This window comes from Oncorhynchus gorbuscha, linkage group LG19, assembly GCF_021184085.1.
Source record: "Oncorhynchus gorbuscha isolate QuinsamMale2020 ecotype Even-year linkage group LG19, OgorEven_v1.0, whole genome shotgun sequence".
Lineage (NCBI taxonomy): Eukaryota > Metazoa > Chordata > Actinopteri > Salmoniformes > Salmonidae > Oncorhynchus > Oncorhynchus gorbuscha.
Window position 1 is genome coordinate 49661675 of NC_060191.1, and position 22520 is coordinate 49684194.

Below are 22520 nucleotides of genomic sequence, written 5' to 3' on the forward strand. Positions count from 1 at the left end.
GGCAATTTACACCAAGGTAAATAATAAATGTACACAAGAAATATGAGTAATATTTTATAGTAAACATTACCGTAAAAACACAGATAAAACACAGATATCACAGTGTAAGTCACTTATCTCCATATGTAGAAATATGCAATACGTAACAAAATAATTAACAAATTCAAAACAAAGTGGCTCATCAATCATGTGGCTTTGTCATATTTCAAAGTTCTCATAATACAAAACATGAGTCAATTTTAAAAAGTGTGCTATATTCTAATTGAGTAATATTTTGTATAAAACCGTACAATATAAAATATTTTAAAACAGTCATCACAGGAGGCTAAGTCAATTATCTGAATATGTATGAATGTACAATACTCAAAAAAAATACAAAAAAAATAGTTAACAAAATACTCAAAACAAAGCGTCTCTTGGATCACATGGCTTTATCATATTTCAAAGTTCTCATTAAATCACTCAACAATGCAAATTTCTTATGGGCATTTTGGCTGCTAAGGCTAAAGTTCAGTGGAACACCATGCAGATCCAGCGTGCAGTTGGAATATTGTTTTATGGTAAAATCCCCCAAGTTACACAAGGCTCCAGCTTTCAAAAGGCTAATTTAGCATTCAGCACTTATCTTACCAGTGACAAAGCATCACTCAGCATCCATTGCTATATCCTTTTGATGGCGTCGTTTGAAAAAGCCACACTGCAAGTTCGAAAAGGAAAGATTAGAATAGTGACGCCTTGATACTTTAACCGAAATAATGTACTGTGCACACATTGCAGTCAGACCTGGGTTCAAATTTAAATCTTTCAAGTAGTTTTAGTGTTTGATTTAGCCTGTCTTGAGTGCCAGATTGGCAGGGTTTGGTTCATGCAAGCTCAATCAAGCCCAGCTAAAATAGTTGAACATGTATTCGATGTACAAAAACATCAAAAACACTCATTATTACCTTAACAAGTATGACAATGATTATCGCTAGAAATAGAAAGCCTCCGATGGAGCCTCCAATGATGGCGGGCAATGATTTCTCCACTGCCAGTTTGATAATCATCACCTCCACCTAGGAAGCAGAACCACAAAGCAGAGCAGACAGAGCAAGATCGTTAAACTTTTCCAATAATAAATATAATTTTTCAACTATTGTATTCAATTATTTTAATCTGACATCTCTATTATTGAATGTTTAACCCACTGATTCCATCGATCTCAATTCCAGTGCTTCGAATCGGTCTTCATCAAATCCCAGAGTGGCTTTAGCTATAATCTTCTCAGATGTACCCTGTAATGATTGATGATGGATGGTCACAACAAAGCATTTTGACCATAAAAATCGTAAAATGTGTAAGGATCTTCATCTCTATATTGCAGAGGAAGTCAATAAAGGTGCATCTACCCACCGAAAACTCTCTGATTGAAGCCTCAGCCTCAACCGTGATTTCCTGTACATCTGTCACTGAACACTGAATGAGATACTCCCCGAAGGCCTGGAGGAAGAACACATATTTACTACTCAAAAGGCAACATGTTCTCTTTATGTCAAAATAGTGACATTTAACCATTGTAGATATAAGTTACTTTGGCTAATATATTTCTTATTTGTCATTTTTTGGCTGACAAATTAAGGCAAATATGCTGCATAATATTTTGATTTCATGAATCATTTTATATTATAGGTGTAATGAGAAAGGATGGAACTCACATTTACTTCTGGATTTCCACATCTCTCCTGGAATCCAAACCAAATGATTATGTCAGGGACCGAATACTGGGTACCAAATATTAGAACAATAGAAATGTCTGGATGTTTTTAACATACCTTAGGTGTAATACTCTTGATTGTAATTTTGGTATGACGTGCCTGTACTGTTATTGTAATGTTAACGCGTATAGTTGCATTGTGTTTGTTCTCACCGTGAAGCTGGAAGGGAGATAATATTTGAAGAAAGATGCAAACATACACATTATAGAACACATTATAGAATTTCCTGATAAAATGTGTGTGCTTGCTCGCTTGTCTTGAAGGATAATTTGATTGATAGAATAGGATAGCCTGAACATGTGAAAGTTGGTTTGGTGTCTCTAGCTTGAACGGTTCAACAGTTACTGTTGTTGTTGGTGGGTTATTTTATGCTAATTTGATCTAATTTGAATTGTTATCATTTATAACGTTTTGAAAATGTTAATTTTTTAATGTTTTTATTTGAAATGGTTAATGAGCAGTAGCATTTGAAGTGTCACTGTGTTCTTGTTGTTGACATCGAATTGATGATGGTTTATGCTAATTTATGCAAATGTTGTTATGGCACACAAAGTATAAATAGCATAAACAATTATGTTATAAGTTGGAACAGTCTGGACATTCTAAAGTTTGTTTGGTCTCAATAGCTTATAGGTGGTTTAAGCACTAGAGTGGGCGGAATAGTAATGTGTACGTACAATTCTAGAGTGGTCTTGCTTTCAGCAAGCATATTAAACATGCAAACATGCTTTTGTCATGCTTTTGTCACTTCTAAATTAGACTACTGCAATGCTCTACTCTCTGGCTACCCCGATAAAGCACTGAATAAACTTCAGTTAGTGCTAAACATGGTTGCTAAAATCTTGACTAGAACCAACATATGTGTACATATTACTCCAGTGCTAGCCTCTCTACACTGGCTTCCTGTTAAGGCTAGGGCTGATTTCAAGTTTTTACTGTAAACCTACAAAGCATTACATGTACTTGTTCCTACCTATGTTTCCGATATGGTCCTGCCATACATACCTACACATACACTACAGTCACAAGACATAGGCCTCCTTATTGTCCATAGAATTTCTAAGCAAACAGCTGGAGGCACGGCTTTCTCCTATAGAGCTCTATTTTTATGGAATGGTCTGCCTACCCATGTGAGAGATGCAGAATCGGTCAAACATTTTAAGTCTTTACTGCAGACTCATCTCTTCAGTAGGTCCTATGATTGAGTATAGTCTGGCCCAGAGGTGTGAAGGTGAATGGCAAGGCACTGGGTGGACGAACCTCCCTTGCTGTCTCTGCCTGGCCAGCTCCCCTCTCTCCATTGGGATTCTCTTTCTCTAACTCTATTACAGGGGCTGAGTCACTGGCTCTCTAGTGCTCTTCTATGCTGTCCCTAGAATGGGTTGAGAGTGGGTTGAGTCACTGACGTGATCTTCCTGTCCTGTTTTGCACCCCCTCGAGCTCGTGCGGTGGAGGAGATCTTTGTGAGCTATATTCAGTAAGTTGGTGGTCTGTTGACTCTCTAGTGGTTTGGAGGTTGTGCTTTGGCAAAATGGGTGTGGTTATATCCTGCCTGGTTTCCCCCCTCCCCCATCTCAGCCTCCATTATCTATGCAGCGAAAGTCTATGTGCCAGGGTGCTAGGGTCCGTCTGTTATATCTGGTGTAATTCTCCTGTCTGTGCACCCTCTCCTGTCTGTGCACCCTCTAATTCTCTCTCTCCCTCCCCTCCCAGAGGACCTGAGTCCTAGGACCATGCCTCAGGACTACCTGGCCTGATGACTCCTGGCTGTCCCCAGTTTACCTGGCCGTGCTGCTGCTCCAGTTTCAACTGTTCCGCCTGCGGCTATGGAACCCTGACCTGTTCACCGGACGTGTTTGCCTTGTCTCGGACTGACTGACTGACTCGACCTCTCTCTCGACCTCTCATTGCTCGGCTATGAAAAGTCAACTGACATTTACTTCTGAGGTGCTGACCTGTTGCACCCTCTGCAACCACTGTGATTAGTATTTGGCCCTGCTGGTCATCTATGAACGTTTGAACATCTTGAAGAACAATCTAGCCTTAATAGCCATGTACTATTATAATCTCCATCAGGCACAGCCAGAAGAGGACTGGCCACCCATCAGAGCCTGGTTCCTCTCTACATTCCTCCTAGGTTCCTGCCTTTCTAGGAAGTTTTTCCTAGCCACTCTGCTTCTACATCTGCATTGCTTGCTGTTTGGGGTTTTAGGCTGGGTTTCTATATAAGCACTTTGTGACATCGGCTGATGTAAAAAGGGCTTTATAAATCAATTTAATTTGATTTGAACACATTATAGAAAGACGAAAACATTGCAAGCATACCTGAAACTTAAATGTCAGGTCTTTATTCTCAATGGTTTGGTCCGTGAGTTTTACAATGTTCGGTGTGGCCTCCCTGTAAACAACAAGGTAGCAGAAAAATCAAGATGAATTGAATGTAATTGAAATCCAGCATTCAACAACATTAAGTAGGATTTAAAAATACACTATTTGCCTTGAAATCATCCCTCTCTTGCTTCTTTCATTCTTAACTCACCCAGTCAGTTGGACCTTTAAAGCATTCTTTATTCCAAAGTGGTACGTCTTAAAATACAAAACCTGGGTGCCACCATTCTCACTAAAAACAATGATAGGAAGGACGAATATAGACAACTTCATTCAAATAAAATACTAAAATGCTACATTTTTACTCAACAAGAAGATCATTTAAGAAGTATCGGTATGGAAAGATTCAAACCATGTTAGGTTTGCTGTGATCTCAGCCTCTCGCATCTCTGATTTCTTGTTCACAAGCTGCCAGGAGATGGAGAAATGTACCTAGGGTATCAAAATAAAAAAGGAACATGTTGACAGGTCAGAGAAAAATGACATTTCGATTTTGATGGGAGACATTTAGCTTGAGCAATGCCACTAGGCTGTATTAGTGAAGTCATGGTGGGTATCGGTACCTGGGTATTTTTCTTGAAGACTGGATGTAAGAGATGACACTTCAAATAAGAAATATTCTCTTTAACTTGGTTCTCACAAACAGACCCTTCCATTTTCTGTGAATGATGAACAGAACAATAGTCAGTCAGTTGCTGACTCCTTTGTCCAGTCAATGCAACAAAGCTGATCTAATATTTCCAACCCCAAATCTTGTTCTAAGGACTCAACAAATTGATTTCTGTTTCAGTGAGGAGAAATTACCATTGTGAACTTGTTAAAAAGGAGCATGTTGGGATATGCCAGGACAAGTGTTGTCATGTAGGCACTATCCCCAAAGTTGGTCAGATTGAAGTCAATCATCAAGTTCTGAGTCATTCCGATTATGACCATATCCTTGCTGTTACACAAATGACAGGATAAAAAGGACAATAAATCATATGTTTGGGTATAAAATCAATGACTTATTATTTCCACCTTGTTAAAGATGTTTGTAGACAGGAGAAGACACGATATAGAAAAATAATGGCATTGTGATTGAAAACTAATTTACCTCAGCCTTGAATCAGATAGGGATATGTTTCCCCTGCATTTGTCTTTCACCTTACACTCCTTCTCAAATTGAATCTGAAGATTTCAATTAACAGCACATACGGTAGCATAACAATTATTATAATTAAAAATGACTCTTGAACAGTTTTTCACAACATTGTTGAGTAGGCTACCAAATGCTCACCTTTTCTGTGAACTCTGTGGGAGTACAGAAATCCAGAATGCGGAGAGGTGGTTCAGTGGTATTCAACTTGAAGTTTAGCTTGATCTCTATCGGTGAGAAGCAGTCATAGCAACCCTGAAAGAGAGAAGAAACGACATGTGTCTATCCCTCTCTCTCGTGTGATTAAGTTTCATCAGTAAGTCTTACTGGAGACTGTTCATACTTTAAAATAGAGATTTAAAGATCATATTTGTAATGAATGTAGACGCCTGAGAAACCTACCGTAAAAAAGAGTTTGATGGGGTTAAGGCAGTTTGTATCAGAAAGTATAGTGAAGATGCCTTCCCCATTTGCTTTGTCCTCAAAAGACAGGCGCTTTTTGTTTTGACCTGCATCCAGATCTATGTTGTAAGATATGGGAAGTTCTTCACCAGCTGAAAAACAAGCCAATCATGGAACAAAATAAGTGATTCAGTAGTTCCAAGAAAATACATCTCCATTTTCTATTTTATATCAACTGAGACGATGGGTGATGAGAACTGTACTGTACATACGGCCAATATTTCCCCTTTGTGCTTGGAAGCAGATGGCCAGGGTGACCTGCTCCATCTTGGTTTTTGAGTTTGTCTGCGCGGATGTGGGGATGGTGTTAGGCTTCATGGTCAGCTTGGGTTTAAACACGATGACAGGGATTGTTCTGGTAGAAATTCAGAGTTTTGAGATGATTCAGTAAATGAACAGCGCATACACTCTTTAAACAAGCTGCTACCTAGAACCGTAAAGCGAACCCTTAGGGGTTCTAGGTAGCACCTTTTTTTAAAAGAGCATTCTACTAAATGAAACAGTATACATATCTGTGGTGGACATATACAGTACAGGGCTTCCTGGACAAATATTCCTGCTGTCTATACTCACTTCAGGACAGTGACAATGCCTTGACTCCCGACACTGATGTAAAGCTGTCTCCTCCCGTCTGCACTTTTTTTGTCAGAGAATGCACTCACAGACTGGCCAAAGTGGCGGAGTTTCATCTCAAACTCTGCAGCTTTAATTCTCTAGAAGTAAGAACAAGAACAACACTATGTGTGATGTCATGTTTGGGTTCTGTATAAAGTCCTTTCACTGCAGGCATCAGGATAATAGCAAGAGGCTCTTTGTCAGCAAGCTAGACTTCTACTAAATCACCTGAGAGTGGTCCCTCTGAAGTCCTTCTTGGACTCCGTTATAGATATAGATGCTTCCAGAACAGCCACATGTCTCATCTTCCTCCAGAGGAGATCCAACTGCCACGTCATTGTATCCGTTTCCGTCCAGGTCTCCAACAGAAGAGATGGCCGAACCGAATCTGGCATATATGTAGCTGTCCAGCCCATGCCACTCCCAGGACTCCTTATCAAACTTACCCTGGGCCTGGGACACAACCCTCACAACCATCAGAAAAGTGCAGTTATGAGCACCGAAATACAATTTTACGAGTGCATTTCTACTGACCTGGTTTAGCTTGAAGATGATCACTCTGCCCTCCTCTCCTTTCTGGTGGAAGTACGGTGCTCCTACAAGCAGGTAGTCTGTCTTAGTGTCCCCGTTAAAGTCCAGGGCACATAACACAGAGCCAAAGTAAGAGCCCACCTGTAGAGTGGAGATTTGGGTTATTATTTGTAACCTCCGCACGATGGCAGTAAGCATCAGGTTGTGCACTATTAACAGTGGAACCAAAGATGGATACAGTACCTGTCCAAGTTGATTTCTTAGATTTCTTGGATTTCACAATATATCTGTTATACACATATACCTACCTGGTCACCCAGTAGTATTTCCTGCAGTTTGTGTGAAGTTGCAATAAAGACAAAGACCCCACCAGTCAGGCTGTGACGAGGGGCCCCTGAGATGTACAGAGTCCCTGAGGGGCCCATGGCAGACACAACACTGTAACCTGGGACACACAGACAGAAGTTAACAGAATACATTCAAGAAGGACTGCCAACTTCTGAAGAAAGCTTGGAGTGAGATATGCTATGTGAATTTCATTGCCCCTTGGCACAACCCCAAGAAAGGGCACTGAGAGTCGTCCCCCAGGAACAGTGTACTGTTTTATAGCTAAGTTCCTGCAATTCTACGTATTTTGACATGGGTTAGGCCTATGACTAGGGTGGATTTGTTTTCAATAAAAACCACAGGTCAGGTGTATTCAGGATGCTTTGAACATTAAATGAACACCCCAAATTCGACGACTTTGTTACTTTTAGATTTATGGGGGATTACATTTAAAGCATGGTAATATTTTTTAGGAGATTTGACACTTTATTCAGACGATAATGCAATGAGACGATAATGAAATTCTAGAAACAGTGGGAAGCTTGGAAGCAGGGACATGCTGAGGAGTGTTTTCACTACACCAAGGCTCTGCACAGGAAATGTTAAGGTTGATGGCAGTGGGTAACCAAATGATATTTTGTCATTTGGGTCAACTCTCACTTTAAAACAGGGCTAATTTTGCAAAATCACCCAACCTTCAAAGAAAATCTACTGAATATAAATGTTCAAGTGGTTTATGCCTACTAGTTGAAGATCCTTGCCATCGTCTTTCTTTACATAGACTAAATATGGTGATTTGAGAGTCCCCTCACCATTTCTACCTAGCATGTGCACAACACTAAAATGTCAAAAATTATATTTGGTACCTGGAGCATTTAATATCCCATGCTAATTTTTATGACTATTCAAAACTGCCCATGAATGGCTGCAAAAATACAAGTAGGCATATCAGATTTCAAATATGTGATTACACTTTCAAAATTTGGAAGAAGTGGAATAATAAAATGAGTGTGGGGAATAACAGTTGTGTTCCTGTTAGATTACATAAATCTATCCCTACACCCTAACCAAATCATTATGTATTGTCCCCCCTCTAGAATCAAACTTACACTTTTTGGTTCAAAATCTGTTTGTCAAAATGATTTTCAGAGTTACAAATCAGGTCACCCTACCAAACATACTGGGGACTAGTGAGGATTAAATCGACGTTAGTACATGATGTCAAAAGGCTGCATTCTGCAGTAGGGACAGGAGTAACATTGTTCATCAAACAGAGCTCCCATGCTGCTCTTTTTACTGTTTATAAACTCAGAGAAGAACCTTTTCTCTCCTGCTGTGGCAAGACAGGACAATGATAGAAGTTCCGCTCGTGATGTTAAATTGCAGGCGCAGATTCTCTGATTTCAAAACGATTTGGAGCACAGTTGGAAACATAACACGCTGACTATCTAATGGACTAATTGGAAAATATATGCAGTAGTTTTCAATATTTGAGAGGTGTGGTGTGAGAAGAGGGACAAATTTGTGTGTCTCGTGGCCAATGCGTGAGAGTTGGCAGCTCTGACCTTCAGTTATGACCTCGGGATGAGGATGAGGAATACAAAACAGAAACCTTCAGAAACTTTGTGTTTGAAATGGCATGTCCCATAATCTGTCATGGACAAATTAAACTTTGTGAGAATTTTACTTCTGGGTAACCGAGATTACATGTCCATAACTTACCTAAGTAGGAGAACCTTGGCTCTGAGGATGACCCATTTAAGAAGGTGACCTTATTCTCCTTGGGGTGTTTTAAGATCACTCCTCCACTCCAGTCATTGGCCCCCACTGCGCCGAACAGTAAGGACCCCTAGGAGGAGGAGGGAAAGGATGTTATAGCCAGAAGCCAATAAAAAAATAGAGAGTGGATAGAGATACTATTATCATCCTCAAACTGCATCTCATATATGGTCAGACTACAGACTTTGGCCTTAAACCAACTGGAAAACCAGTGTGTAAAAAACAAAGTTGAAAACCAAACAACTTACATCTAGTGCAATGTGATTACTGAATCCAGCCTCGGCGAGTTGAAATTGAAAGCCATCCCCCTGCTTGATTCCTGGTTCATAAATCGGAGCAACACAAACATTTTGTAATAAAGTGAGTCAGAAATGCAAATTGCACCTTACAGCCTGTCAGTGTTAGACTACCCTAGACCCCTACATTAAATTGCACACATACAGTATATGACGATAATTGGACACAAATGTTAAGGTTACACTGATGATTACAGCCTTTTAGTGTTACCTTCGATTCCTTTGATGATACTGGTCTTTAGCTTGGAGAGGATGCCCTCCAAGGCTTTATAGTCACCAACCAAGAACAGGTTACTCTCACTGTTGCTAATAATCTTCAACTCGTCTATTTTGGTTTGATTACCAACCTGTGATTCATAAATGTACAGAGAAAATCTATGTCTTGACATACCAGAATATGAGCTAACTTTTTCATTGAATCGATTAAACCTGTTACTTTAGTCAGGAAGATGAATTAAAAGATACACAAATGAGAAAACTCACCCCAATAGCAAATCTGGTGATATTTTTTGTTTCAAGCAAGTTCTTTGCTTTTCCCAAATGTTTCTTATCCCAAAAGGATATTGCTCCATCTGACACCACTATCATCATTTTCTTGGAGTCCTCTTTGGACCCATTCTCAGGAACAAAAACATGTTCACTGAAAATACACATTTAAACAAAGCTCAACAATGTAATGATATTTGCAATCTAAATTATATAAAATATGGGCCTATAGTATGGTACTTACATTGTATAGATAATAGTATGGTACTTACATTGTATAGATAATAGTATGGTACTTACATTGTATAGATAATAGTATGGTACTTACATTGTATAGATAATAGTATGGTACTTACATTGTATAGATAATAGTATGGTACTTACATTGTATAGATAATAGTATGGTACTTACATTGTATAGATAATAGTATGGTACTTACATTGTATAGATAATAGTATGGTACTTACATTGTATAGATAATAGTATGGTACTTACATTGTATAGATAATAGTATGGTACTTACATTGTATAGATAATAGTATGGTACTTACATTGTATAGATAATAGTATGGTACTTACATTGTATAGATAATAATATGGTACTTACATTGTATAGATAATAGTATGGTACTTACATTTTATAGATAATAGTATGGTACTTACATTGTATAGATAATAATATGGTACTTACATTGTATAGATAATAATATGGTACTTACATTGTATAGATAATAGTATGGTACTTACATTGTATAGATAATAGTATGGTACTTACATTGTATAGATAATAGTATGGTACTTACATTGTATAGATAATAATATGGTACTTACATTGTATAGATAATAATATGGTACTTACATTGTATAGATAATAGTATGGTACTTACATTGTATAGATAATAGTATGGTACTTACATTGTATAGATAATAATATGGTACTTACATTGTATAGATAATAATATGGTACTTACATTGTATAGATAATAGCTGAAGCAGTTATTGTGGCGTTTTCGATCTGTTCAATGTTTTTGACCGTTTCAATAGCTTTTGGCCCGTCTTTCTCATTCAATGACAGTTCAGTTCTGATTTCCGATCCATACTGAACAACAGCAAATTCACACTAAAAAGAAAACACCATTTATTTTGTTATCACAATAAAGCATTATCATTCATTTTATTTAATGCCAATTCAAGAGAAAGCACAGTTTTATTGCCAAATCTTTTGTTGAAGTGTGCATTAATGTTGATCAATACTTACATTGAAACACTTCTCCCAAACATTTTTCATCACAGTTGTGATGAAATCTTTTGCCCTTTTAAAGTCTTCACTTTCAATGCTACCAGATCCATCAAGTACAAATGCAATCTCAGTCCCAGGATCTAAAAACAAAACAGCGATATCGTACATGAACAAAAAAACAAACATGAACATCACTTCCCTGTATTTGTAATAAATGTAGACCCACCATCCTTCTCATCATGCTCATCACTGTTGTTGTTGTTGTTGTTGTTGTTGTTGTTGTTGTTGTTGTTGTTGTTGTTGTTGTTGTTGTTATTCATGGAGATGTTTCTTTCCAGTTGATCTACAACTTCAATTCAGAACATGTAGACATTCGTTACTAACTTTACACTCCATATATGGCTCGGATGTACAGTGTGTTTCCATAGTCTACATTTCCCTATGTTCATCTGAGATCTAACTTTTCAACAGATGTGTCCATCGGTTCAGTATCATAGGAATGCCTACCTAGCGTGGCAGGATAATACAACTCATGCTTCAGAAGGCCAGACAGGAGTGTACAGTTTGCATTAAGATCCTCATTCGTGTTCTTCTTCTTCCTGACCTGTTGGCAGACCTGGTGAGAGGAGAGCAGAGCAAGTCATCAGGCCACATGGCATACTGTCGAGCAGGATAACTCTATGGCCCGATCAGTTTGATAGTGTACAATATCATTTGCTTACTGACTTAATCCTCTTAATTCCTGGAGCAACATGGGGCACAAGATAAAGACGATTTGAACTTTATTTAATTCGCTGGACAAACACCTTTCTTTGAAGATAAAAAATATGATGTCTGAAGTGGAACAGGAACAAATCGGTGACTTTTTCTCAGTCTTGAGACATGACACTGTTATGTTCCAGGGCAGTGTATGGTATTTCCTACACCTTGTGCTCAAAAAGCGGATGTGGATGCCTGCGTGCATGCAAGTGTCTGTCTGAACGTGACCACAGTGACACTTAATGGTGAGAACACGACTAATATCTGCAGCAGACACAGTCAGAGTACACTCTCAATAATCTTATCAACAGAGTTTGAGGAAGCATTTCTATGCTAAACTTACAGACAAGTATGTATTGTTTTAGACCAGAGGTGTGGTCCTTCTCTGTGAGTCCATCTAGCAAAAACAATCTAACAGTAGCAGAAAATAATCAGTTACATCGGAAAAAGTGTTAACGGAAGAGTGGGACCCATTTTTCATGCTGAAAGGGAAGTCGTGTGAAAGGCAGACGTTACTAGCATCTGACGCCTACAGAGGAGGAAGCTGTGGCTTTGCTGAGAGACAATTGACTAGGCAACGATCCTGCTGCTACTCTAATGTAATTTACTGCTGTACAAGTACCCATGGCACCCACCCTGACCTGCAACCCCCCCCTAATACTTCACTCCTCACTCCCCATCTCATTTATACACAGAAATGAAATACAACACAGCTCTTAGTTGTCTTGAACTAGTATAACTATTTGTCATACAGCCAATATACTGTGTCATCATGTACAAATCATGGACAAATATCATAAAAATTGATGACAATCATGAGTGACTTATTGTGAATGGCAAATTAAATGACTCAATAAAAGGCAGCACAGCAGGTTAAATAGAGATAGAGATATTAAATAAATATCTCTATGAATGTAGAAAACTGTTGTAGAATAAATACCATGTGCCGCTCCTTCTCCCCAGTCAAACTGTTGGTCAATGCCACGATGGGTCGGAGTCCTATACCTGCATTGGCTACAAATAAAGTTGACTTGGATTCAGCATATGGTTAACCAAAAACAATCCCTGAAATGTACTAAAATAACTGAACCTACTACTGAAATGTGTATTAGCAGGAGTGGCATAGTTTACCTGAGATATAGAGATCTGTGCATTTCTCCAGACCACAGCTGAATACTTTCTGGGGTCTAGAATTTGGTGATGTAACCAATACCCTGTTGAATTTCATAAGAGAACATGGATAAGGAGAACATAATCTAGATGTAATACAGTACTCTAGGTCTATATGACATGAACTCAAATTCATTTGACATAACATATAACAGATGATGCCATAGTGACTTACCCAGCTTTGGACTGAACAGTAGTTTGCCCAAATAGTTTATCATCGTTCGGAAAATGCTTTACTGGTTTTGTGAAAATGTTGAAGCCTGCTACTGTGCATATCACTGTAAAACAAACAGATGTCAGGTCTGAAGCGACAAGACAGACCTTTTATCACTCTTTACATTCATGGAATGAATGAATGCCTAATGCTCAAAAACATAATACATACCAGTTAGCAAAATGTGTCCTCGAATCATGTTTCTAGTGGAACATGTTAGGTCTGAGAAAAATGAACTGCTTAAACCAAATCAGTCTGATCGTAACTTGCTTATAACCTATCAAAAGTTTTTTAAATAACTTCTGATATATGCTCTTCCGTACGCTGCACATGAAAAAAAGTTAATTCTGGTGTGCTCAATGCTATGAGGTGATGACATCACAACCTCACTGTCAGACAGACAGGCGGTGGGGGTTGTGGGGAGTGGTGGCTCTTGCCTTGTTGTCATGTAAACCCTTGGGTTGTGTAAAAGTATGGGATCAATATCATGCCAAATGTTTTGTGAACACACAGCATGCATTTTGTGTTTGTGTATCATGATCTGTACAAATAAGTTCCAATCCACAAATGTAAATAACTTTCCACAAATGTATATCACTAATCCACAAATGTATATCACCAATCCACAAATGTAAATCACCAATCCACAAATGTATATCACCAATCCACAAATGTATATCACCAATCCACAAATGTAAATCACCAATCCACAAATGTATATCACCAATCCACAAATGTATATCACCAATCCACAAATGTATATCACCAATCCACAAATGTAAATCACCAATCCACAAATGTATATCACCAATCCACAAATGTATATCACCAATCCACAAATGTATATCACCAATCCACAAATGTATATCACCAATCCACAAATGTAAATCACCAATCCACAAATGTATATCACCAATCCACAAATGTATATCACCAATCCACAAATGTATATCACCAATCCACAAAAGTATATCACCAATCCACAAATGTATATCACCAAACCACAAATGTATATCACCAATCCACAAATGTATATCACCAATCCACAAATGTATATCACCAATCCACAAATGTATATCACCAATCCACAAATGTAAATCACTATCCACATATGTAAATCACTTTCCACAAGTGTAAATCACTATCCACATATGTAAATCACTTTCCACAAATGTAAATCACTATCCACATATGTAAATCACTTTCCACAAATGTAAATCACTATCCACATATGTAAATCACTTTCCACAAATGTAAATCACTATCCACATATGTAAATCACTTTCCACAAGTGTAAATCACTTTCCACAAATGTAAATCACTATCCACATATGTAAATCACTATCCACATATGTAAATCACTATCCACATATGTAAATCACTTTCCACAAGTGTAAATCACTTTCCACAAATGTAAATCACTATCCACATATGTAAATCACTATCCACATATGTAAATCACTATCCACATATGTAAATCACTTTCCACATATGTAAATCACAATCCACTAACAAACACCTTTTGATTTGTATTTGTAAATCGATATATTGCATTAGAATGTTTTTAAAACTGCAGATATGCAGGTCATTTCCAAGGGCCTTAGGTAAAATGAGAGCCAAAAAGATTTGTACCTAGGAGAGATATGGCAAACATGCAACTCCATATTTGGAAGCGCTTAGGTCACCTGACTTTTGGCAGGGAATTGACTACAAGAAAAAAACAAAAAGTTGTCACGCGTAGAAAGCAATTTGTAGTCAATTTGTAGTCATAGTTGTAGAAAAAAGTTTGTATCCATAGAAAGTGATTTTTATAAATCGCTGACAGCCTCTCATTCGGCCATGTTGATGCCTGCCTTTCAAGGTTGCAGCAATTATAGTATGTGTCACACCCTGATTTATTTCACCTGTCCTTGTGCTTGTCTCCACCCCCCTCCAGGTGTCGCCCATCTTCTCCACTTAATTCCTGGGTATTTATGCCTGTGTTTTCTGTCTGTCTGTACCAGTTTGTCTTGTTTGCCAAGTCAACAAGTGTTTGTTTTATTCCTCAGTGGCTGCTCACACGATCACTTTGAGGATGGAGAGGAGGAGTGCGGGTCTTTTGCATACCCAGCCTCTCACCCATGGTGGCGAACACACGGGACTCAAAGTTTCTGCCTTGGTCGCTGTGGATGGACTCTGCAGCACCGAACCTGCAGAAAATCCCTGCTGTCAGGGAGTCGACAATGGTCTCTGCCTCCTGGTCCCAGACTATTTGGTGAAATAGTCCATGGCCATGAGTACCCGGAGGTTTCCACTGTCTGTGGTGGGGAGTGGCCCAACTACATTCCCCTCCCACCGGGAACTGTTGGAGCTGGATGGCCCTTTTTTGCTGTGCAGTTGTCACCGCTCCGGCAAAAGTCCTCCATGTGCTGCCCCCAGTAAAATCCCTGATGGAGGCGGCGGAGTGATTTTGTGACCCGCAAAGTGTCCAGTCCCCACCCCTGCCATGAGCACTCTGGAGAACAGCCTCCCGCAATGCTTTTGGGACCGCCACCTCTCTGTCTCCTTCCATGCCCGCTGTAGCACACCATCAGCCAGCCGCAGTCTCTCAAACTTTGACCACAACCCTTTGTCGCGAGTGAGAGCGCTGCCACCTCTTCCAATGGTGGCCTTGGCTGCGCCTCTATCTACTGTAGCACAGGCTGTAGGTCTGTGTTCTGTCCCTGCTGCTGCCCCCGTTCACCCACAGCGGCAGTCTGCAGCTCACAGCAGACAGGCCTGCTCGCCCGACACTGTGGCACAGACCCTCTCCACTGCACACGGCCCTCTCACAGTGGCGGCACCCGTCTGCAGTACAGGGCCGACTTGGAGTGGCGTGCCCCTGCCCTGTGCACCACTGTGAAGTCGTACCAAAAGGTATTTGTTTGTGGATAGTGATTTACATTTGTGGATTACTACTTATTTGTATAGATCATGATACACAAATACAAAAGACATGTTGTGTGTTCACAATACATTTGGTATGATATTGGTCCTATATGAAAGTGTTTGACATGCAGCACATTACATACAATGTATCATTACAATACAAATACATTACATAATACATTTAGCGTGAAGTGGAAACAATAGGTGTGTATTTTCACTTCTGTTTTTGCAGGGAGCATTTTAAACTAGAATTGATATGTTGATATGTTTCCTGTAACTCCTCTCTCTCCCTTGTCTCCAGCAGACCAGCAGAACTGAAAGTGGGTTTCAGCTGTATCCAGTCTGGACCACAGACAGTGACATTACTCTAACCAAGGTGACAAGAGGCCCTCTGTGTACCTCTACAAAGTTGCTTTCTGTCACCAGGGTATGAGAGCTACGAGAGCACATGTCTAACAACTTAGATTAAACAACAAACTAGATTGACAAACATTCCCCATTTTCTATTTAAATTGATGAAAGGTGTTGCATGAGATGTCTGATATGAGCTACTCAGACTGTGTTGGCAGATGTAGCATGGCTATGACGGTTTTATGATTTGCAAAGCATGAACCAGGTTGGAAAAGAAATTCAACATAGAAACGATTTCCTGGCTGTCTGCAGTGTCTTTGGTTTTAACCACAAAGTTATGTCACGTCAACAGATGATTTGTCTTTCCTTGTTAAAAAGGAAGCAAGTTGCTTGAGTAGTCATGGTGACTGTATTTTGTGACAACACACACAATAGTTACAAAAACTATAGTGACAAGACGAAGAGAGACTCTCAATTGGTTTTGCTCGACTCCTCGCATCCTGTCCTCTGTACTCTCCTTGCCTGCTTTTGAAAAAGGTCAAATGTAATCGCGGAGTGAAACGTGAAAACAAATGCGCTTGTATGAAATGACTCTCCTCCACCTATGCGTCATCAAGCAAAGGACTTCTAGAGGGGTGGAATCCCCAAATAAATGTGTAAAGTGCAAAAACCAATTGAACAAGTTGTGTGCAAGACATGTTATAGATAAAAGGATTAGCGTATCGCTTTTAAATGTGTGCATGCTCTCCTTAGAGAAAACAGCATCTGATTCAAAGGGGGGTGTATACACTCTTGAGTATTCTCTGCCAAAGTAGGTAATGAAGGAGGTGAGCAGACTCCTGTTTGCCTTCTAACGAATTGACACTCTCCTCAACCACTCGACCCCTTATCGGTTTCCAGTTCACACAGGAGAGGAGGACGGAGGAATCGAGGAGAGGATGGACTTTTTCCAATTGAGATCCTCCAAAATACCCAAGCAATAATAAATACATTTATAATGATAACAAATATGGTTGATCTTAGTAAAATCTCTGCCTCTTTAATTTCCATGATCAGTCTTTACAATATTAATTTGTATGCATGTATTTTGTATACTTTTCTCTAGTCAACATTGTGTAGCACACAGGGATTCATATTGAAGGTGTGTTCATTACAACCTCTACTTTCTTGTCAAAAGACATGTCAACATGAGGATTAGAAAAAGATACTTTCAACCCAATGTTCATCTACAGTGCATATGCTTGTCTCATTCTTGATTTTCAACCCATCCAACAGACAGAGGCCTTGTTACAGAGTGTGGTTTACCTTTGCATATCACTTGCAACTGAAGGCCCCCTTCAACAGGAAGCTACTGTGGTCTTCTGAGTAAGAAGACCACATCTGTGCTACTGCTCAGAACTTTGTTCCATTGGCTGCAGCTACAAATAGTATTTGGGTGAATACAGTAAAATAAGCATTTATGAACCTAAATGATCTATATGTGTCATGCACTAAAATAACCTGGTTCATGTGCATGAATATGCTTCATAGTTGTTAATAATCACAGAAAAAGCTGTCTACATGAACATAATCTAAGTACTTGTGATTGTTATAACATGTGAATAACATATAAAATAAATTAAGTACCAGTTTAAATGTAACACTATATTAAATGTTTTCAGATATGTATAAAATTAAATGGGAAGAATTGAAAGAGGCACAGCTGCTCAGACAGGAAGTGACCTAATCGATTCCCTCTGTGTCTGAACTTAGTTGCAGAGGTTTGCCATTTACCTTGCTCATGTACTATCTACTGAATGTATGTGCCTGATACTTTCACTTACATTTCTGATACCACTCACCACCATATATTAAAATACAGAAAATGTTCTTGGTCAAAACTGATGGCTGTTTTTTCTGGATGGTATTATGTTATACCTCTGTTGCTTCAATGGGTAAGTGCTTAAGATAATGATAATATAGATATAGCATTTTATGTAGAGATATGAGAGAATAAATGTAGAATAGGAGAGTAGAAATTGAAGAGAAGCTTCCTGTCGTGAGTGTGTTGTGCATCAGGAAAATAATGGTGTAATTCTTTAAACCCTATATTTAGCTTACAATAGAAAAATGTATGTATGCTGCTGAGAATTGTATATCTTAACCATTACATTGCAACGTTTTGTAAATGAGCCTGATAACCGTCTATACCCATCACTCCTCCTTTAGGTAACAAACATTGCCATGACTCCTGTAACACATCCACCCTCCAGGCTCCACTGGGCTCTGCGGTGCTCTTGTCGTGCAGCTTTGGGTCTACTTCTCTGGGCATCAGCCCTGGCCATGGATGGGTGGTGTGGAACCAGATCTCTGGTTCTGATGCCAGTCTGGTCAACATCACATCCTCTGGGAAGGTTGTTGCCTCCTTCGGTTGTCTGCATATCATGTACAATACTAGCCTTCTTTTTTAGCTTTGAGACTTTAGCCTTTTAAAAGCATTTTTTACCTTATTTTTAATGTAGAGCTTTGTTATTTCTGCATGTAATGAAAAGCGCTCTTCAAATAATATGTAAATCAAATACGAATGTATTATTATCAGGTGGACTTTCTGGACCCCAGGCAGGGCAGAGTGAAGGCTTTCCCCAATCAGGGACGTCTGGGGAACTTCTCCATCAGAATCGATGCCCTTCAGGCCTCAGACCTGGGTTCCTACTGCTGTGAGCTACAGAGTAATGACCAGTGCCATCGAGTGGAAGTTGAGGAACTTGATCAAGGTAACACTATGCTAGTATCTACAGCAGAATATTGTTCCAGTGGCTCAGTTGGTTGGAGAATGGTGCTGTAACAATACCTGAGTTGTAGGTTTGATTTTTCTTGTGACCTCAACCAAATATTTGTATCAAAAGAAAGTCAGTTTATTGTTACATTAGAACAATAATCTCTTATACTGTTGTATCCGAAAATCTAGGACCCTTTCAAGTCACCTGTAATGAGTCAAAATAATTGGTGTAGGCTTCATACTGTGTATGCAAACTGCAGAGATGCACTCTGTATACACAGCATGTGGTCGGTTTTTCCTTACACAAACACTTTATGTAAAGGCCAAGATATTTCTGGTCTGGTTAGACAAAGCAGCGTTATGTTTTCTGTAAGGTACATGTAAATAAAACCACCTCTTCCTTTCTTCAGACAGTAGAGATCTGCAAGTGTTGTTTTTCAGCGTTGGTGGTGTGGCCGTCCTCATAGTGCTCCTGTGTGGCTGTTTCTGCTGGGTGAAATGGACACGTGAGCACCTCCGTTCCTCTTTCTGACTCCCTCAGTCTTACTTCAGTACTGGAATGATATTGGTGAAGCAGCTAGCATGGTATACTGCACAGTATAGAGTATGCTACACTGAGTACATTGACAGTTATTCAGGCTAATTTGAATCTTCCTATGAGCATTAAGCAGCATCCTTTCTTTCTGACGTAAATGTTATGATGCTGATTGGGCAACTTTGCAAGCTGCTTCCATGTGTCACATGAATTGACACTGGAGAGACGAAGCAGGTACGGGGAATCAAACATTTACTAAGGAACGGACATGGAAGGAGACAGGAACAGCGTCAGCACAAGGGTAACAAAGACAAAAACAATTAATGCATCAGCAGGGGAACTGACAAATATAGGGGAGGTAATAGACAGGTGATGAGTGAGTCCAGGTGAATCCAATATCGCTGATGCGTGTGACGAGGGAAGGCAGGTGTGTGTAATTGATGATGGCAGGAGTGCGTGATGCAGGGCAGCCTGGCGCCCTTGAGCGCCAGGGGGGAAGAGCGGGAGCAGACGTGACACCATGTCAGTTATGTAGCTACATATCCTACAAAAAAAGATGTACATTGCACAGTTTAAACAGGCCTACATGCATGTCTTAATTCCACCCAATATGTGGAATTAAGCAGTGGAACAAAGTAGCCTAATATGTTTGTGAAATGTGATGTACTTTCAATAAAGACATAACGCCTGAAAAAATGATAATCTTATAGCAGTGCCTTTTCTTGTTTTATTACCTCTATAGTATTTGAGCACCCTTTTCAAATCTGATTGAAACATGAAATTAATGTAGAATTCTGTATAATATGACAGGATCCAGTACACTTCCTGAGGACGTTGCGTGTAGTGATGATGTTGGGAGAGACGTGGCACAGAAGAGAGGTAAAAAACGTAAGCACACATAGGCTACACACACACACACACACACACACACACACACACACACACACACACACACACACACACACACACACACACACACACACACACACACACACACACACACACACACACACACACACACACACACACACACACACACACACACACACACACACACACACACACACACACAGTGTCTTTTAATGTCCATGTGGTTAAGTTTATGCCACATTACAACATCATTATATATTTACCAAAACAAGACTGATGCTCACATCTGTTTTTGTCACATCTGTTTTTGTCTTACTTTAGGAGCCGGCAATGAGCGACCTATCTATGGTACGTTTATTATTTTAGATTTACCATTTTCATTGAATGGAATTTTAATGTTGTTGTTTTCTTTTCTACATGGACCGAGTTTGAACTGTTCTCTTCCCTCCTTTCAACAGAAAACAATGAGCACGATCCAACCAGAATGCAGCATGAACCGACCAGAATTCAGCAAAATCCAACCAGAATTCAGCAGGATCCAACCACAATTCAATATGATCCAACCGGAATTCAGCATGAACCACCAAGAAACCAGCACGAACCACCAAGACACCAGCACGAACCAGCTAGATACCAAAATAAACCAGTGAGAGATTTGAGTGAGAAAAGAAGAGGGTTTCATAGAGGTGAGCTATACTTTATGTAACATACAGTCAACATTCTATAATAATTTTCCCTTGTTCAATGATACCAATATTTTTATCCTGCTTGGTATTCATGTTCCATTCAGAAGAAACTGAACTTAATGGACTTTCCTTCCCCAGAACTCATGAGCAGATTGCGCCAATCAAGTCTCGGACAGCATTACTATGGTAAAGTCAGAGCTTTTTAATTAGCAATTTACAGTATCAGCTTGCAGTGATCCTTTTATGAATTACATTGACTCGTCGTGAACTCTGACAGCAAACCAAGCAGAGATCAATGAGCAAGCCAGAGCTCAGATCGACAGCCACCAAAGAGCAAACGAGGCAGAGACCAACCAGGAGGGAAGATTCCAAATGGACAACCGCCAAAGAGGTATCTCACGCACTATGTTTTACAGTAATCTCTGATACAAATCAATATGCACTCTAGCATTTTGTTATCAATGCCTTGTCTCCTTCTCATTGCAGGAAGCTTTTGGAGAAAGAAACCCAAAGAGAGTAAGTTTTTTTTTCTCCTCACAACATACTGTATAATCAATATAACTTATCTTACATTGAGACCACTCCCTTTCTCTTGCACTCTCTCCCAGAATGTGAATATAAAAACCCTATCTACAACAAGAGTACAGACCAAATCAACAAATGATGGGGATGATGAGGATACTGGGTCTCAACACCTTGGTCTCCTTTTTGTTTGGGTTGTATTTTTTAAATAAAGTATTGTCTTGAAAGTGAAACAAATATGAAATAAAGTGAAATCATTTTTGCTTCAATGGTTTGAGATGCACCAATGAATCATCCAATGGGAAGGCCATTATCAAGGCCATTAACCCTAATGACCCTCAGCTGTGTCACCCCACCAGTGGATGGTCACCCAGGCCCAATGTCCACTGTTTGCTGACCATCAGAGATCATTTGTTATTCGCGGAGTGAGAGGGATATAATCCATACTTTCAACCGCACTTTAAATATACATAAATTACACTGTGAGTGGTCATAATGGGTATATGTCTCTCTACATTCCTAAAGAGCAATTCACCCATTTTAAATTGACCATTTATGTCCAAGGTAAGTAACTTATGTATTCAACCCTGATCAATCAAATGGCAATATCATTGGTTATATATGTGTGGTTTTGGTTAATTGACAATGTCCTGATAATGTCCTGTGTATTCAAATTCACACAGATGAAAATGGTGAACACTACAGGGCAATTGATATTGCTCTTCAGTTCCACT

General features: G+C 39.4%; 2 protein-coding genes across 4 annotated transcripts; one reads left to right on the forward strand and one right to left on the reverse strand.

The window, feature by feature from the left end:
• Nucleotides 1–41: 41 nt before the first annotated feature.
• Nucleotides 42–13506, reverse strand: itgae.2 (integrin, alpha E, tandem duplicate 2). 2 transcript variants are annotated; one of them, XM_046313891.1, is made up of 31 exons: nucleotides 13329–13506; nucleotides 13119–13221; nucleotides 12905–12987; nucleotides 12714–12787; nucleotides 11522–11630; nucleotides 11241–11363; nucleotides 11033–11154; nucleotides 10746–10894; nucleotides 9771–9927; nucleotides 9499–9634; nucleotides 9240–9310; nucleotides 8935–9061; nucleotides 7194–7330; nucleotides 6889–7026; nucleotides 6583–6807; nucleotides 6313–6452; nucleotides 5952–6094; nucleotides 5680–5831; nucleotides 5419–5532; nucleotides 5236–5309; nucleotides 4947–5082; nucleotides 4706–4801; nucleotides 4495–4574; nucleotides 4294–4374; nucleotides 4080–4152; nucleotides 1812–1913; nucleotides 1695–1721; nucleotides 1393–1479; nucleotides 1188–1274; nucleotides 945–1055; nucleotides 42–697 (listed from the first exon to the last, which is right to left on the reverse strand). In XM_046313891.1, exons 1-31 carry the CDS (start codon nucleotides 13354–13356, stop codon nucleotides 644–646), a joined length of 3339 nt encoding a protein of 1112 aa, XP_046169847.1. In that variant the 5' UTR covers nucleotides 13357–13506; the 3' UTR covers nucleotides 42–643. The 2 variants fall into 2 exon arrangements, with proteins under 2 accessions (XP_046169847.1, XP_046169848.1); XM_046313892.1 differs by lacking the exon at nucleotides 1812–1913.
• Nucleotides 13507–18187: 4681 nt separating this feature from the next.
• LOC124006112 lies at nucleotides 18188–22055 on the forward strand. 2 transcript variants are annotated; one of them, XM_046315897.1, is made up of 11 exons: nucleotides 18188–18349; nucleotides 18624–18808; nucleotides 18994–19168; nucleotides 19584–19679; nucleotides 20519–20596; nucleotides 20900–20926; nucleotides 21037–21264; nucleotides 21403–21450; nucleotides 21542–21655; nucleotides 21751–21780; nucleotides 21873–22055. In XM_046315897.1, the coding sequence occupies exons 1-11, from the start codon at nucleotides 18280–18282 to the stop codon at nucleotides 21926–21928; spliced, it is 1107 nt and encodes a 368-aa protein (XP_046171853.1). In that variant the 5' UTR covers nucleotides 18188–18279; the 3' UTR covers nucleotides 21929–22055. The 2 variants fall into 2 exon arrangements, with proteins under 2 accessions (XP_046171853.1, XP_046171854.1); XM_046315898.1 differs by having other exon boundaries at nucleotides 20519–20587.
• Nucleotides 22056–22520: the final 465 nt, after the last annotated feature.

What these genes read in the sequence shown, in the direction of transcription:
- itgae.2 (XM_046313891.1), bottom strand. Translation starts at nt 13,356, where the DNA reads ATGATTCGAGGACACATTTTGCTAACTG. An exon ending in GTAATCACATTGCACTAGAT is followed by an intron (nt 9,062 to 9,239) that starts GTAAGTTGTTTG and finishes TCCTCCTCCTAG; the next exon opens with GGGTCCTTACTGTTCGGCGC. An exon ending in CCACAGAGTTCACAGAAAAG is followed by an intron (nt 5,310 to 5,418) that starts GTGAGCATTTGG and finishes TGAAATCTTCAG; the next exon opens with ATTCAATTTGAGAAGGAGTG.
- LOC124006112 (XM_046315897.1), top strand. Translation starts at nt 18,280, where the DNA reads ATGTTCTTGGTCAAAACTGATGGCTGTTTTTTCTGGATGGTATTATGT. An exon ending in TACCTCTGTTGCTTCAATGG is followed by an intron (nt 18,350 to 18,623) that starts GTAAGTGCTTAA and finishes CTCCTCCTTTAG; the next exon opens with GTAACAAACATTGCCATGAC. An exon ending in CTGCTGGGTGAAATGGACAC is followed by an intron (nt 19,680 to 20,518) that starts GTGAGCACCTCC and finishes ATAATATGACAG; the next exon opens with GATCCAGTACACTTCCTGAG.